This window comes from Prunus dulcis, chromosome 5 (genome assembly GCF_902201215.1).
Source record: "Prunus dulcis chromosome 5, ALMONDv2, whole genome shotgun sequence".
Lineage (NCBI taxonomy): Eukaryota > Viridiplantae > Streptophyta > Magnoliopsida > Rosales > Rosaceae > Prunus > Prunus dulcis.
In genome coordinates, this window is record NC_047654.1 from 12,387,059 (window position 1) to 12,402,936 (window position 15,878).

The 15,878-nt window shown below is 36.9% G+C and overlaps 3 protein-coding genes and 1 long non-coding RNA gene across 4 annotated transcripts; 1 reads left to right on the forward strand and 3 right to left on the reverse strand.

The window, feature by feature from the left end:
* Nucleotides 1-1,576: 1,576 nt before the first annotated feature.
* On the reverse strand, nt 1,577-2,053 carry LOC117629054. Its single transcript, XM_034361575.1, has one exon. The coding sequence runs from the start codon at nt 2,051-2,053 to the stop codon at nt 1,577-1,579; it is 477 nt and encodes a 158-aa protein (XP_034217466.1).
* A 10,228-nt stretch (nt 2,054-12,281) lies between these two features.
* On the forward strand, nt 12,282-13,436 carry LOC117629296. The gene is made up of 2 exons (XR_004586054.1): nt 12,282-12,697; nt 12,795-13,436. It is a non-coding gene; the product is annotated as an uncharacterized LOC117629296 (long non-coding RNA).
* LOC117629295 lies at nt 12,746-13,962 on the reverse strand. Its single transcript, XM_034361838.1, has 2 exons — nt 13,581-13,962; nt 12,746-13,474 (listed from the first exon to the last, which is right to left on the reverse strand). The coding sequence occupies exons 1-2, from the start codon at nt 13,596-13,598 to the stop codon at nt 12,986-12,988; spliced, it is 507 nt and encodes a 168-aa protein (XP_034217729.1). The 5' UTR covers nt 13,599-13,962; the 3' UTR covers nt 12,746-12,985.
* Nucleotides 13,853-15,807, reverse strand: LOC117629294 (pentatricopeptide repeat-containing protein At5g61800). The gene is made up of 2 exons (XM_034361837.1): nt 13,973-15,807; nt 13,853-13,874 (listed from the first exon to the last, which is right to left on the reverse strand). The coding sequence occupies exon 1, from the start codon at nt 15,635-15,637 to the stop codon at nt 14,042-14,044; it is 1,596 nt and encodes a 531-aa protein (XP_034217728.1). The 5' UTR covers nt 15,638-15,807; the 3' UTR covers nt 13,853-13,874; nt 13,973-14,041.
* Nucleotides 15,808-15,878: the final 71 nt, after the last annotated feature.

A 15,878-nucleotide genomic window follows, 5' to 3' on the forward strand; every position in this document is an offset into this window, starting at 1 on the left:
CATATTTGACTTGGAGAGCATGTTTCTTTTAATACCCAAATTGATTTCATTGATTAATATGGTTTCCTTGTATAAAAAGATGGGATTGTAAGGTATTTGAAAGCTTGCATAAGCTGACAATTGTGGAAAGAATCAAATCTGATTAGCAAGATTTGATCTCGACTTTATGCAATTCCCCTTGGAAGATATATTTGTTTGAGCATCTAGAATTCCTAAAAAAAGTCGTTGTGTATATCCTTGAGATAAGTCATCAAGTGTTTCATGTTTACTTGATAATTTATCAAACACTTTCATCATTCATATTGCATTCATTTGCACGTTCGGTGACTCACATGGTTGAGGGCCCCAAGACCGTGGTGGCGGTTTTCCTCTGGCGAGCTTGAAGTAATCGTGACCCTTATTATGTTCAACATAAGGAGCGTCGAAAGATCATCCCGTGACATAAGTTGAGTTACAAAGAAGTCGGTAAGCATTATTTAGAAAATGTCTAGGATAAGTGTGTAAGTACTTTTTGTAATTATCGTTCTATAGTGGATTTGTGTTGCAAGGAGGAGTCCAGTGTATATTTTTCCCAAAGGTGACGTTTTACCACATAAAATAATTCTCTACGTGTTCTTTTATTTTATGCTCAACACGTTTGAGGATTATCAATCCTATTACGAAGTTTAATTTTTGTTTATTGATTATAATTTTAAATTGGCATATTCACCCCTCTTTAGACATTCTTAGTCATCCTATAAGTAATTTCACAAACAAGTTCCTTTTTCTATACATGAAGTTATAGGGGCAATAGACGAGAAGATCAACAGTATTCTGATAATTCTGTTTAGACTAAAGCAAGGGACTGCCTATTTAAAAAATAAATAATTCCAACATGCATGTTTAACCTTTCTAATTAGTCTACTTCCAGATTGCAGATGGGGAAGCACTCCACTTGATGAAGCGTGTATTGGTGGAAATGAGAAACTAATCAAACTGCTTGAAGTTGCTAGAGCTTCGCAGTTGTTAGAGTTCTCTGCTGAATATCATTTATCGATTAAATGATAAATGTTTATCACGGTTGGAACAAAAGTTATGAGATGTTAATATATGTGTTGAGAATTTTGTTAGAATCTTTAATTCCCCTTTCGATTTTCTAATGTGCCTACCTTGAAATTCATGGATTGAGCTATTATTATTTATCTGGCTTGACAATTCTCAGTGTCAATTATTCTCACTGACCTTGTAATAGTCAAGGACCCGAGTAATTCTTGGATCATGAAAGTAATGCATGAATGCATCAAGTAATCTAGATTGGAATAGTAAAACAAAAGAAGCACAACTTTTATTCCCACAGATAGTCTTAGCTATAGGTTACATACATTAATGCATGAGCAGCAGCTGCATGCAATATTATTGAAACCCAAATCACAACAGAAGGAAAACTTAAGAAAAATGACACTTTCGCAAGGAACGCGATTACATTTAGCATATGCAACAAGCCTTTTAAACCCATAGGTGACCCTGATGGGACGAGTGAAGTCTCGTGAGGGTTTCCAGCGACGCTACCCACAAACATCAAATTAACTTAATAGGATTATAATGTTTGAGTCTCTTTGGAAATGACTTCAAAGATTTGGTCGTCGTCGGTGGCTTCTTGGTATGCATTGAGTATGAGTTCACCCTCCCATTTAGCGACTGGCTGTATATAGTATCCGAGTTGCGCGTGTTGGAATCTGTATCTGTTGTTTTGTGGGTCGTCATCAACCTTCACAGGCCTGAAGAGTGTACACTCCCACGAGTCTTGATCTTCATGTATCTCGACAGCATCGGACACAATCCACGAACTCTCATTGTCTGCCCTCCTCCAGTATTTGCCGTTGGAGGATTTTATATTCACCAGACTGGCGTCCTGAGCGTCCGCCGCCACTTGGAACGTTGCGTCTGCGCTCTCAGGATCCTGTCCGGAGCATTCGAGAACATCATTCAGCGGGTAGACTTCTTTGTGTATGTAGACCACGTATCTCTCGAGCGTGACTGATTTAAGCGCTAAAGACCCTGTTGGTATTGCCATTTCTGATGATCTCTCGCTCGCGCTTGAATATGATTGATTTTTTTTTTTTTTTACTGTATACAAATGTGAACTCACTTCTCTCTCTCTCTCTCTCTCGTTGCTTACTGCTTTTCCTAGCTCCAACCTGCTTTGCTATTTATAATCAAGCAAACCCAAACCATGCATGCATCTTTCGCTTCTTTTTCTTGCTGTACTGGCCGGCGATAACGGAGAAAATTGAAGCCACAGGAAAAAAAAATAAAAAAAAAAGCCAAGCCAGGTGGCAGTGTTGAAAGTTAAGCCTTCAAATCAAACAACTAAAGCGTGCTTCACGTCTTCAAATATAACAAAGTTAAATTTCTACTACTTGTACTTATGGGCCATAGCCATTTATCAAATATAATTAGGGAGATTCACTATTATACTCAATATAAGAGCTCAAATTATGTTATTTTTTGAGATTTTTTATATAGTTTGTTTATAGAAATTAAATGATGTATGGTTTATTTATAGTTTTAGTGCTAAAAATGAGTATATTATTAAATATCTCTTATAATTATGTCATTAATTAGGATTCAACAACAAAGTTGTTGAGATGTTTACATACTTTAATTACAGACATGTGATAGATTTAATAGTAAATTTGGCTTACATCCTTCAAATTCAACTTACCTTACCTACAACCCTTCATTTTTTGTTCCTATAAATAATACCCAATTTTTATAAGTAAAAACCCATAACTAGGATCCAACTTATCAAGTTACCTTATTAAACTCAATATCTGATTTATTATAATTTTTTGATTGCCAAAATACCCTTATTTATTTTTCAATGTGTAATGGGGTGGTGTTTTAATTTTTGGTTCCCCAATTTATTGTGGTGATTTCCTCTAAAATTTTTGTCTGCAATTAATTATTCGTTTTATTATTAAAATTTATTAATATAGTCAACAATTTGTTGACAGGCTGTTTTCCTTATTGCGTTTTTGAAATTTTGTTCCATCTTTCCCGGATAATAATAATTACCTATTTTAGAACTTAGATTCCATTTATTGTACCTAGTATTTTCATGGATAATAATCTACATATTTTTTATTTTAAATTATTGTGTGCTTATTTTTCTGTAATAATCTACCTATTATTATTTTTTTATATAAATTACTGTGTGTCTATATTTTCTATAAATTATTGTGCACCTATTTTTCTATAATTTAATTTTTTTCATGGATAATAATCTATCTATTATTTTTTTATAACAAATTATTGTGTATCTATGTTTTCTATAAATTATTATGTACCTATTTTTCTATAATAATCTACCTATTATTTTTAATAAATTATTGTGTATCTATATTTTCTATAAATTATTATGTACCTATTTTTCTATAAAAAATTTGGCAAATAATATACCTATATTTTTATAGGTATATATTTATATTATTTTTCATATGTACATTATTGGATATGTACTTTATATATATATATATATATTTGGTTTGCAATTTTAGGAGCGATATGTTGGGGAGAATGGTAACCAAAAGAAATGGGGTGATTGATATGCTATTAATAGGGAGTATTAATTACATTTATGGTAGTTAATAAAATGCTTGAAATAAATTATAAATAAAATATAAAATTTAATGGCAAATTGGCAATGATATAAAAACATAGGAATACTATAACCTCTTATATCCTACTGGTCATTTAAATTTGAAATTGAGTTTTACATATAGATTTATAGAGTGATGGGTATATGTCTAGGAAATAGAAAATGTAGGGACCTATATTGAACAAGTCCTAGATTCAATTACAAACGTATGATGGATTTAAAAGAGTGGTACATAGTTTTAATTATTCTTTTCACATAGGTTTATTAAGAAAATCCTTTCTCTCTTAAGCAAAATTTATCAGTTTTACATAGGTTTCATGCTAACAGCTTTTGGGTTGTGTTCTTGTCAACCCGTTAACTTAAAGGGTTAACACGACACGACTCGTGTGAGAAATACTAGACCCAAACACGAACCGTTACAATTCACGAATATCCGACACGACCCGTTAAGATTAAACTAGGAAAAAAAAAAACCCAACAACTATCACGGAGTTTAGCCATAACCCATTCTCTCTGTCCTCTCCCCCAAATATCCATCTCATAAACACCATAAACACCCCTCAAAACCCCAACCCACATTGATAGACAGTGAAGACTTCTTCACTGGTTCCCAACTTTTACATTTAAAGACAAGAAATTTGGATTCTAAAAAGACACGGAGAGAAGAGAGAATTAAATAAATATAAATAAAGAAGATGAAAACTTGGGAAATAGCAAGAAAAAGAAAACCGTGCCATGAAAGAAGAAGAAAACAAGAAGAGGAGAGAGAGAGAGAGAGAGAGAGAGAGAGAGAGAGAGAAGAATAACCAATAAAGTGAGTTAGGTGGGTGTTTTGTTTTTTAATATGAATTGTGATACACGTGGAATGTCTTATCCTGAAGAAATTTTAATAATTCTTCGGGCTATGATTTTTGAGCGGACGCATGTTGAATTTTTTATAATTTTTTTAAATAACACAAATTGAAACATGTAAAACATTTAAAACACTAATTGAAAACATTTTAAACATTTTAAAACATTTAAAACATTTAAAAATTGGGAACATAATTTTTCAGGCTCCAACAGTCATGACCAATGTATTATTTAATTTAATAAAATACTATTTAAAGACAATATTTATATTCCATATATGACAAGATTTTTTATAAGATTTTGTGTCCACGTGGAACGTCTTATCCTGAAGGTATCTTAATAATTTTTCGGGTTATGATTTTTGAGTGACACGTGTTGAATTTTTTAATATTTTTTTCTTAAATAACACAAATTGAAACATTTAAAACATTTAAAAAGTATGTTGAAAACATGAATTAAATGAATATGATTGGCATATATATGTATAATTATATGAGTGCATTGATTTCAGAACGAATATAATAAAGATAATAATTTAGTTTGTATAACTGTTTTTACAGTGGGGTTAGTATGTTCTTATGTATTTTTCTAAACTTGTTTTTGGGTCCACTCACCTTTTCAATGTTTTGCGCCCCCAGGCAGTAGGCGTGCACACTGATCCACCACCGGGCCGTTTTCCACCTTCCGCGCTTTCCTTTTTGATGTAGGACTTTTTGTTTTGTAAAAGGATTGACTCCTTTGTAAATTCTTAGTAGTCGCTCTGATAATTTGCCCTAGAATTAGAATGTAACTGTTGGAATGTATATATACATATGCTGGCAGTTGGTTGTGTATATATGCTTGTTTGGCAGGTGTAAATGTTTTGGTATTGATCCAATTTACAAAGGAGACTCTGTCGATTTTTCGGTAAAAGTCAACCTTGTTATTTTATCGTGCTTAGTAGGGAAGGGCAATTAGGTCATTCGTGCCCGACATCCGCCAGATGTCGGATATGCATAGAGTCCGGCTCGGATTCCAAAGCGGAATTTGGGTCGGGTCTTGTCACGTGGAACGTCTTATCCTAAAGGAATCTTAATAATTTTTCGGACTATGATTTTTGAGTGACTTGTGTTGAATTTTTTATAATTTTTTCTTAAATAACACAAATTGAAACATGTAAAACATTTAAAACACTAATTGAAAACATTTTAAACATTTTAAAACATTTAAAACATTTAAAATTTGGAAACATAATTTTTCGAGCTCCAACAGTCATGACCAATGTATTATTTAATTTAATTAAATACTATTTAGAGATAATATTTATATTCCATATATGACAAGATTTTTGATAAGATTTTGTGTCCACGTGAAACGTCTTATCCTGAAGGAATCTTAATAATTTTTCAGCTTATGATTTTTGAGTGACTCGTGTTGAATTTTTAAATATTTTTTTCTTAAAAATAGCACAAATTGAAACATTTAAAACATTTAAAAAGTATGTGTGAAAACATGAATTGAAAACATTTTAAACATTTTAAAACATTTAAAACATTAATTGAAAACATTTAAAAATTGAAAACATAATTTTTCGGGCTCCAATAGTCATGACCAGTAATTTTTTATAATTTTTTATTCTTAAATAACACGAATTGAAAACATTTATATATATATAAGTGTATATATATATATATCCAGCTGACATCATCAATGACGTCAGCACTTTTAATGTTGGCTATTGGATATGTATTTGCACGATATGATTCGTACTCTTGCCTACACCTGATAATTTATCTTCTTCAAAAGCCCATTCTTGGGGCTCACAAAAAATTTGGGCTAGGCCAAAGTTGGGCTACATGTGGCGCGGTTGGAGGGCTAAAGGCCAAATGTGGCCCTTCAAACTTGGCCAAAATTTTGTTTAGCCCATGACTAGAGATGAGTTTTGCATTATTTTAGGGCTATATCCTATATTTGGGATATAGCCCATGGCTGAAGATGGCCTAAGACAGAAGAATTAGCATGTCCTTAGAGCATCTATAATTTACTCCCTAATTCACCTCCTTAGATAAATTTTAGAGAGGAATTGGAAAAATACAACTCCAACCATGCTTCCTATTCACCTCTTAAAATAGGAAGACTTCTGGGAGCTCCTAAATCTGATAAGAGAGAAATGACTCATAGTAACTCCCTATAATTTAATGTTACTTTGTTTTATGCATAGTTTAAACTTTTAATTAATGCTAATTATATATATATATATATATTTATTTATTTATAGAGATGGACCAATTATATTGAATTAAAAAATAATTATAGTATTTACGACTCCCTAAATTAGGGAGTATGATTGGAGTTCAAATTTTATAGAGATCTCTTAAAATAACTTGTGTGTATTTAGCTAAATTTTAACTAAACAAATAGTGAGCATGATTATAGATGCTCTAAGACATAAGTATAATGTGAACTTCATTAATAAATTGAAGAGGAGCTGAAGAACAGATGGAGGAAACAATTGAAGAGGAGTTAGAGAGACGCGCACACAATGACAAACTCGGAAAACTACAAGTTTGGGCCCCAAGCTCATATTTGAGGCCTTGACCCGTAGATTCGAAGAGAACGACGTCACGAATAAAACTCATTGATTTGCCATGACGTATGGATTTTTTTACGCATCCGAGATTCAGTTTTCATGGTTCATTAGTTTTTGGAAACTTTGTTGTTTTTCCTATTTTAATTCCTATTTTATTCCTAGCATTTGCATTTGTATTGGAGAACAGAGAGCGGAAGCAATTGAAGAGGAGTTGGAGATATGCGCAAGAGAGTTACAAGTTTGGACCCCGAGCTCAGATTTGGACCCATGACCTGTCAATTCAAAAAGAACAGTATCACAAGTAAAACTCATCAATTTATCATAACATATGAGCTCATATTTGGGCCCATGACAAAGTTAGTTTTAATTACAGACAGACAGTAGGTTTAAGGGAGTGGGAGTAGGAATTGTTCCAGCTAATTAAGTTGGCATATTTTTTCTGTTCTTTGTTTTTTTGGGGCCAATAACCATTTACAATCCAAATTAATCAATAAATCTTAATTTGTTATAAAATTTGAGAGAAATTGGAGAGAATTGAGATGGAGAGAAGCAGAATGATTTTCTCTCTGCAATCAAATTGATCTTTTTCTCTCAAATTTTATAACACGTTATCAGCACGAATTCGCTCTCGAATATATCGGCTGAATTTCCTGATGATGAAACTCTGCAAACACCCATTTCCTCAAGCCTCTGTCTTCCTCTCTGTTTTACCTTCCTCAACTTCTCTCTCAGAGGCTCTCTGTCTAAACCCACCAAACCAATACCAATACTTCCAATAGGGGCCGATCGATAATTGCTATGGCTGCTGTGGCTATGGCCGTGGCCCTTATCATAAGAGGAAGTTTAATAGCCGTACTGATCAACTTCATCTGATTTGTGGGGTGGGCTATTTACCCAAAGAGAACAAGGAAAAATCCCTGGGCGAAGACGCCCACTTCATCTGCCATGACGCCCAGACCAGAGAGGGGGAGAGCCACCGAGCCACCGAACCATCGAGAGAGCCATTTGAAATGGGAATTGTAGAAGAAGCTCACAACTTGCGGGTCCTGGGCTCAGGCCAGCAGGTCATAGTCCTAGCCCACGGCTTCGGCACCGACCAGTTGGTCTGGAAGCACCTCGTCCCCCACCTCCTCGACATGGTGAAGTCCCGCAAGGATCGGAGCTCGGTCTCGCTGGTGTGCAAGGACTGGTACCATGGCAGTGGGAAAGCCTCCAACCACAATTCCAGCAGCCGATGCACGCAGCCTGGTTTTGGACAGCTGGGAAGCAGCCGAGGAAGAGATTGAGCAGCCGAGGAAGAGATTGAGCAGCCTTGCATGCACCATGACGGCCTCTTCCTCTCTATTATTATTGGTTAATGAAAAAAAAAAAAAAAAAGTTGAAAAGCAAGAAAGAAGACAAAGTTGGGTTGTCGTTGAAAAGCAAGTTGATCCTAGCGGAAAGCAAAGTAAAGAAAACAAAGGATTATTGTCAGAAGTGCGACCCACTGAAATAAAAGGATAAGTAACCTGCTTCACTCTATCTCTTTTAATTAATTACATTATTAAAATACTTACAGAATTTAATAATATTTCAGTATAATAATATTACTTACTATATTATTTGATTGTGGTGTTGATATGAACCCACAAATAATTGTATTTACTTTATCGTAAATTTATTGTTATTTAACTGTATGGAGCAGAATTAGTGTATTTACTTTATCGTAAATTTATTGTTATTTAACTGTATGGAGCAGAATTAGTTACTTTATCATAAATTTACTTTAAAGGGTGGTGCGGGTTTATCGTCCACGCCTTTACTGTCATTTACATGTATGGAGCAGAATTAGTGCCCATACAAGCACATTTACTTTATCATAAATTTACTTTAAAGGGTGGTGCGGGTTTATCGTCCACGCCTTTACTGTCATTTAAATGTATGGAGCAGAATTAGTGCCCATACAAGCACGTTTACTTTACCGCACATTTAAAGTATGGTGCGGGATTAACGTCCATACAAGTAATTTATTTACCAGTAAATTTATTTTATGGATTAATTGTGCTGTATGATGAGTTTTTACAGTATACAGATCAGGACCAGAAGTTCCTTGATCCTCATCATACATTTACATCAGGACTTGAAGATCCTTGATGATGATATTGATATGAGAGCTGGCAGTCTCTCCGGTACTATATTTGTAAACATGTGATCGGACTTAAGGGTCCTTGATCCCTGACATGTGAATAAGGACCTGGGTTTCCTTAATGATGTAACAGTACCGTATTGGTTAAAAGTGCCGTACACATGAATAATAACTGTACTGGCAAATGTACTGCACATATGAATAGATATGTATTCATGATTGATGAATAGTACTATTCACATGAATAGTGACGTATGCATAAATATTAACCATTTTGGGAAACCGTCACTATATACAAAATGGAACCTGCAGTTCCTTAAACTCATGGATAAACAATTAAATGAGATGCCAGAAGTTCCTCAAAATATGGACAATTATGTAAGGGCTTGAAGTCCCGAAATATGTATAGAAAATTGTAAAAATGTCCATACCATGAGAATATGTGATTTTGGCCTGAAGTTCAAAATCTAACAAGTGTGAGAACCTAAAGTTCCAAGAGTTAAATGGACAACCTTTGAGGTATTATTGCAAATTGTGGTACACCACAAATTTTCTTGGCATAAGAGAATGATGAATTTAATAAAGTTCGATTTTGTTATAATCGACACCTCAAGGAAGAAATATATTTTGTGAATCCGGTTGTTAAGAATACACCGTGAAATGGATAATATCAGTATAAAAATCAAATGATGAATTGAGGCTCCCCACATATTTTGTTACATCTGGGCCGGAAGCCCATGGATCCAAATATATGAGAGATCCTAAAACTTGAAGTTGTGGGTATATAGTAGTTAATGTTCTTCACTACTATATTGAGATATTATCGTAGCTTTTATTCAATTCATATTTCATGTCCATTTGAAAATGGCTAATAAATTATGAGTTTGGGTTTAACCCAGACCAAAAGTTCTGGGCTCACATGCATGGAAATATGAGAGATTTGATGTGGTTATTTGAACCTATAAGGCACAAGGTTCCAGACCGTCATTTTGAAAAGACGTACAAACCACATATGCAAGTTTAAGAATGTGCGCAATTATTATTATAAAAGGAAAGGAACATACAACAGATAGATTTTTACACCTGCAATGAAAGTGCAGGCCCTGTAAAATCTATAAAATTACATTATGTTCTGGAAGCCTCTGAAGGAAGAGGACGGCGCTTCTTAAGCCTAGCCATGAGCCTCTCATGGTCTCCCAAAATTCTTTCATTTGAGACCTGCAGCATGTCTAGCTTTCTCTGTGTATCAACAGAGTACGAACTCACCAGTTTCAACAAGGAATTATTCTCTCCTTTAAGTTTCTCAACCTCTTTTTGAGACTCATGAAGCATTCTTTGGAGAGACGAATTTTCAGTTGTTAGCTTCTGAACCTCGTTTGCTCTAGCACGCAAACGATCAGCCATGTTAGAAACAGAAGCAGCACTCTGAATGCTAAAAGCCATTGAGTCCTCAATAGCCTCTTCTTCAGACCTCCCTGTCAACAACATTTCATCCATTGGAATAATGAAATTCCTAGCTACTATGACAGCAGTAGCATCATTCATCATCACAGAATCATTAACTGTGAGATGACGATTTTGGGATACAAAGGATGGACGCCAAACTTTGGCGTCACTGGTTGTTGTGGGAGCATCATTTAAATTGAAATTATTTGGGCAGGAAGAAGAGGAAGCCATTTTAAGAAGGTTTCAAAGAAAGTTTTACAGAAACTAAAGTTTCAGAAAATGAAGGAAGTTGAGTTGAAATGCAGTTGCTCCAAATCAAGTTTTGCAAAGGAAATATCTATAGACGAAAATGTGGCAACTTTTCAGGATTCCAATATCTTCTCGAATCCCCACATTATCTTTTTCTTTCGCAAGAGTCCAAAACTTCACGTGGCCTCTGATAATGCCTGTCGGCACTTTCGGCGTTTTCAAGTATTATTTTCAAAGCCGATCTTGCTTTACGGATTTCACGGAGCTACTTTTTCAAAAGTATCCCGAGAATCTCGCAATTTTTTCCTATGGTTAATTTGAAATTCACCGGTTCTATCTATTCATTGTATTTGTGTATAAATGTGTTACTAACGAAATTTTCTTTGCAGAAGACATCCAGTTTCCCATACAAAATGATGCGATATCTACTTGTTTTTCTTATCATTAAGCACTTAATATGCCTGAGAAGCAAGACTATCTCTGATCATCCATTCAGGAAGCAAGACTATCCCTGATCATGTTTCTGCAAGATCAGGGAATTGTGAAGGCGGCCTTGTGCTCTAATCTCCTGAGGTCCTTCTAGACTAGGAGAATTGAGAGCTTGTTTTCTGCTCCCACCAGCTTCCTTCCTTGATTGATGAGCTGCTTGTCTGCTCCCACCAGCTCCTTCCCTGATTGCTTACCTTACCTTGCAATCAATATCACAATTTTTGTATCTTTTCTTTCCTTTTATAACTCTCTGTTCATAAGGGTTATCTGTTTTTGACAGAGAGGAGAATTGTGATTTTTGCTCTTGCAGGATATAACAAGATCATCAAGCGATACTTTATATTTACTGGGCCGATACGAGCTTGAATGATGCTTGAGAAAAGTTTCTCCCACCTAAGGATGTAAGCGATACTCGTGCTGATAACGTGTTATAAAATTTGAGAGAAATTGGAGAGAATTGAGATGGAGAGAAGCAGAATGATTTTTCTCTCTGCAATCAAATTGATCTTTTTCTCTATATTGTTCTTCAGATTGCATATGTATATATATATTACAATGATGTGGACCCCTTTCCAACATGTGGGCTCCACACCTAATAATTTACAACATAATTTCCTTTATGCAGGTGCAGAATGTATAACTTCCAACACATGAATAGAAGTTAAAAATTAAAGTGGTGATGAACAGTGGACGATTCTTTTTAATTTCTTTTGGTTGGACTTAACTATATGGTCTGTGCATGAGGTTAAGAGTTGTTTTTTTTGGTTTTTTGTTTTTGGGTTAAATTAATTTTGGGCTTTTAAGTGATGGACCAAAAAATTATTAGCGCCCGTGATATGATATTGTTCATTTGGGGCTGCTAATATATAATTGGAATGTACTTTGAGGTGGAGCATAATATTAAAGTAGATTTTGGGCGAGTGAACCATGGCCGGTCCTCTCAGTCTTGTTTGCTTTAGCAACTTGTGGTTTGCTTGCTCGGTGATTAAGCCGAACTAAGGCAAAGCGGCAGCAAGAGCGGCAGCAAGAGCAGCATCATTCAGATTCAGAAGAATTAGCAAGTAATTAAGTAGGCCTCAGCCTCACAAACAAAATATCAAAGCGAAACAATCGAATTTGACAAAGGGAGAGAAACAGAGAGATTGAGATCGCGAAACGGCGTTGCAGTGGATGATACTGACGTACCTGGTGGCAGCTGAGGCAGCCTTGGCCTTCCTCTTAACCCTTCCTGCGCCCAAGCTCTTGAAGAATCAATTCGTGTCGTTGCTCTCTCTCATCCTCCAACCTGCCCTCTTCATCGTTCCATTCGCCGGCTTTCAGCTCCTTGGTTTGTTTATTCTTCTTATTCGATTCGATTTGATTCCTAGGGCAACAATTTAGCATCGGATTTGCAATTTGATTTTTTTTTTTTTTTGCCTTTTTAGGTAATGGATTTCAAGTTCATTGCCTTTGGATTATGTACAATGTCAGAGTGAAGTTACAGTACAGTAAACAACCACTCAAATGGGAGTTACTAGAAAGCCATAGCAGTGAAAAAAAACAAAAACAAAAACAAAAAAAACAGACAAGAAATTCAGCAAACGAAAAACAGAGACTAAAAAATCGAATAAGGAAACTAGTATGAAGCCTTGGGTTGGACAGGCTCTGCTCCAACGTCCTTGAGAGTCACGACACGCTCTCGCGGGTTGGAGGCTTTGTAAGCAAAAGCATCTCTACGGGTAGGATCTTTAACGGCGTGATTGTGGCCGTCATACTCCTCAACATGAGCCACCTTCCTGAAAAACGAGTTCGTCATGAACTTCTCAGCCTCCTCCACCACATGCTCCGGCTCCACCACCTCCGGCAGCGTCTCGCGTCGCCGCTTCTTCACGTAGACATGGGGGTTGTGCTTCAGCTGATGCATGGCGGTGTGGAGCCCCAACCCCAGTGACACTGTTATCATCCCAAGAGCTACATAGACAGGCACTAAGTCTCCCCTTAAGAACCTTTTGTAGCTCTGCTGGTTTTGTGCAGTGACACCAGCACTTGGGGTGTAGGCTTTCGTCTTGGGTGAGGTTGAGGTTGCATATTGTCTTAACCCATTCGCCATTTGTTCCCAATGCTTCTGCACAATTTTCTGTACATGGTAAGTAAAAGAAAACCCCAGAAATGTACAGGAAGAATTTAAAAAAAATTACATGAGAAATTTAAGAGGAAACGAGCTCACATACCCTTGATCTAAAAGCCATGATCTTACGCAGAGAAATATAGAAATCAGACAATAGATGCTTCCACAGTAAGAGTAACAAGTCTCAGTTAAACACAAACTTGATGAAAATGAAAGCGATTCTTAACTTGAAAGTAACTGCAGCTGGATCTTACTTATAAGATGAATATTGAAAAGAATAGAGAGTTCTCGTAATCAAGAAAAAAGAGTAGAGTGTTCTGGAGCCACGTATCACAGTGCAGAACCCAATGGGATACGTGTTCAAGAACCAACAGCGCACAGTGCCAGTAGAACCCTCCTGAAGTAGCACGTCAGCATCATTCTTATCCTATACTAGGGACAAAAGCTTAATAAAATACTTATTACTTCAGAGTAGCAAACATCAAGGCCACATACCCAATTTCAACTTCTCTCCTATGTAAGATTTGTAGAAGTATGATAACAAAAATAAAAATCAGAACTTGCTTAGCATGCTTCGAATGGATGCTTCCAAAGTCCATCCAAAACCCAATATATTGCTTCTGATTGAGGATGCAAGCTATCCCCTGCAATAAACTTGTGGATGCTTCCATTCAATTTAATTAAACTACAACCCCTGATCTTCTTCACCCTCTTAGCATCTTTTATGGATTTTCTAATCTTCACCACATCATCCCATTTCTCTGCATTTGCATAAACGTTGGCCATGATTGAATAAACTCCACCATCTTCAGGGTCCAACTCCATTACATGTTCTGCCGCTTTCTTTGCCATCTCAACATCACCATGTATCCTACACCCTCCTAGCAACCCAGCCCACACAAAAACATCACCACCCATTGGCATCTTGTCTATCATCTCCATTGCTTCCTTGATCAAACCTGCTCTCCCAAGCAGATCAGCCATGCATCCATAATGCTTGAGCTCTCGAGGGACCCCATAAACTGTTTCCATGTCGTCGAAAAGCTTCTGGGCTTGATGTACAAAACCCACATGGCTACACCCCACTAAAACCCCTAAGACGCTCACCCCATCTGGTTTAACTCCGGCCTCTATCATTCTGCAGAAGTAATTCAGTGACAGCTTGCCGTGGCCATGCATTGCAAGCCCAACAAGCATGGCGTTCCATGTGAACACATTCTTATCTGGGCTTGCCTCGAAGATCCCCAGGGCAGTCTCAATGCACCCACACTTGGCATACAAGTCCACTAACGCTGTTAAGAAGTAGGAACTGAGTCGAACCCTGTTCCGTTTGATGTAATCGTGAATGTTTTTCCCTCGTTCCAAATCTCCCAGCTGCGCACAAGCAGAAAGAGCAGAAACCAAGCAGATATCATCAGGGATAACTCGCAAACCAAGCATCTGATCAAACAGTTGAATCGCTTCTTCGCACTGATTCATCTGAGCATACCCAACTAAAACGGTACCCCACGAGACGGAGTCCCGCACAGGCATTTCCTCAAACAGTTGACGCGCTCTAGAAACCTCACCGGCCTTAATAAAGGCGTCGAGCATGGCGTTGTAGGAGACCACATCCCGGTGAGAACTTTCATCAAACACCTTACACGCATGGTTCAGGTGATGACAAATCGAGTAGACATGAATGAGGGTGTTAGAAACAAACAAATGGGAAGCGAAACCGAACTTGAGGGCCTGCGTGTGAAGGGCCTGAGAGATGAAAAACGAAGAAAACCCAAGTTGGGCACAGGCCTTGAGAGCAAAAGGGAAGGTGTGGAAGTCCGGGGGGAGAGAAAACCGGCGCATACGGGCAAAGAAGCCGAGAGCAGAGAGAGGGGAAGAAAGAAGGGTGTGGGCTCTAATAATGTTATTGAAACAAAAGGTTGATGGGCTTGTGATGAGATTGAAGAGAGAGACGGCATAGCAGAGTGAAGTGGTTGAAGAGGAAGAAGGGATCAGAGAGATGAAGGCGTGGAGGATGCTGGAGGTGATAACATCACGACAAGTCGTTTTGGTGAGAGTGGGATTGGTGATGGTGAGAGCATGGAGTCGGAGGAGTTCGTTTGGGGTCTTACAGCGTTTGATTACGGCGGTGATGTTGTTCGCATTGGTGGTGGCTTTCATTTGATCAAGAAATGAGAGAGCCCTGTGATTTTAATTTGATCATTTAGGTGGAGGAGGTTTGGAGGGAGAATTTGAACTAACTTGGGGCCTTTGCATTGTGTGATTATGGTGGTGATTTTGTTCGCATTGGAGGATTTCATTCAATTTGATTTGCCCTGGTTCTCATTGGCTCCAACTCTCAGTGGTTGATGAAGAAAAAAGAAAGAAAAGATTGGCGGTAAAATTGGCCGGAGATAAAAAA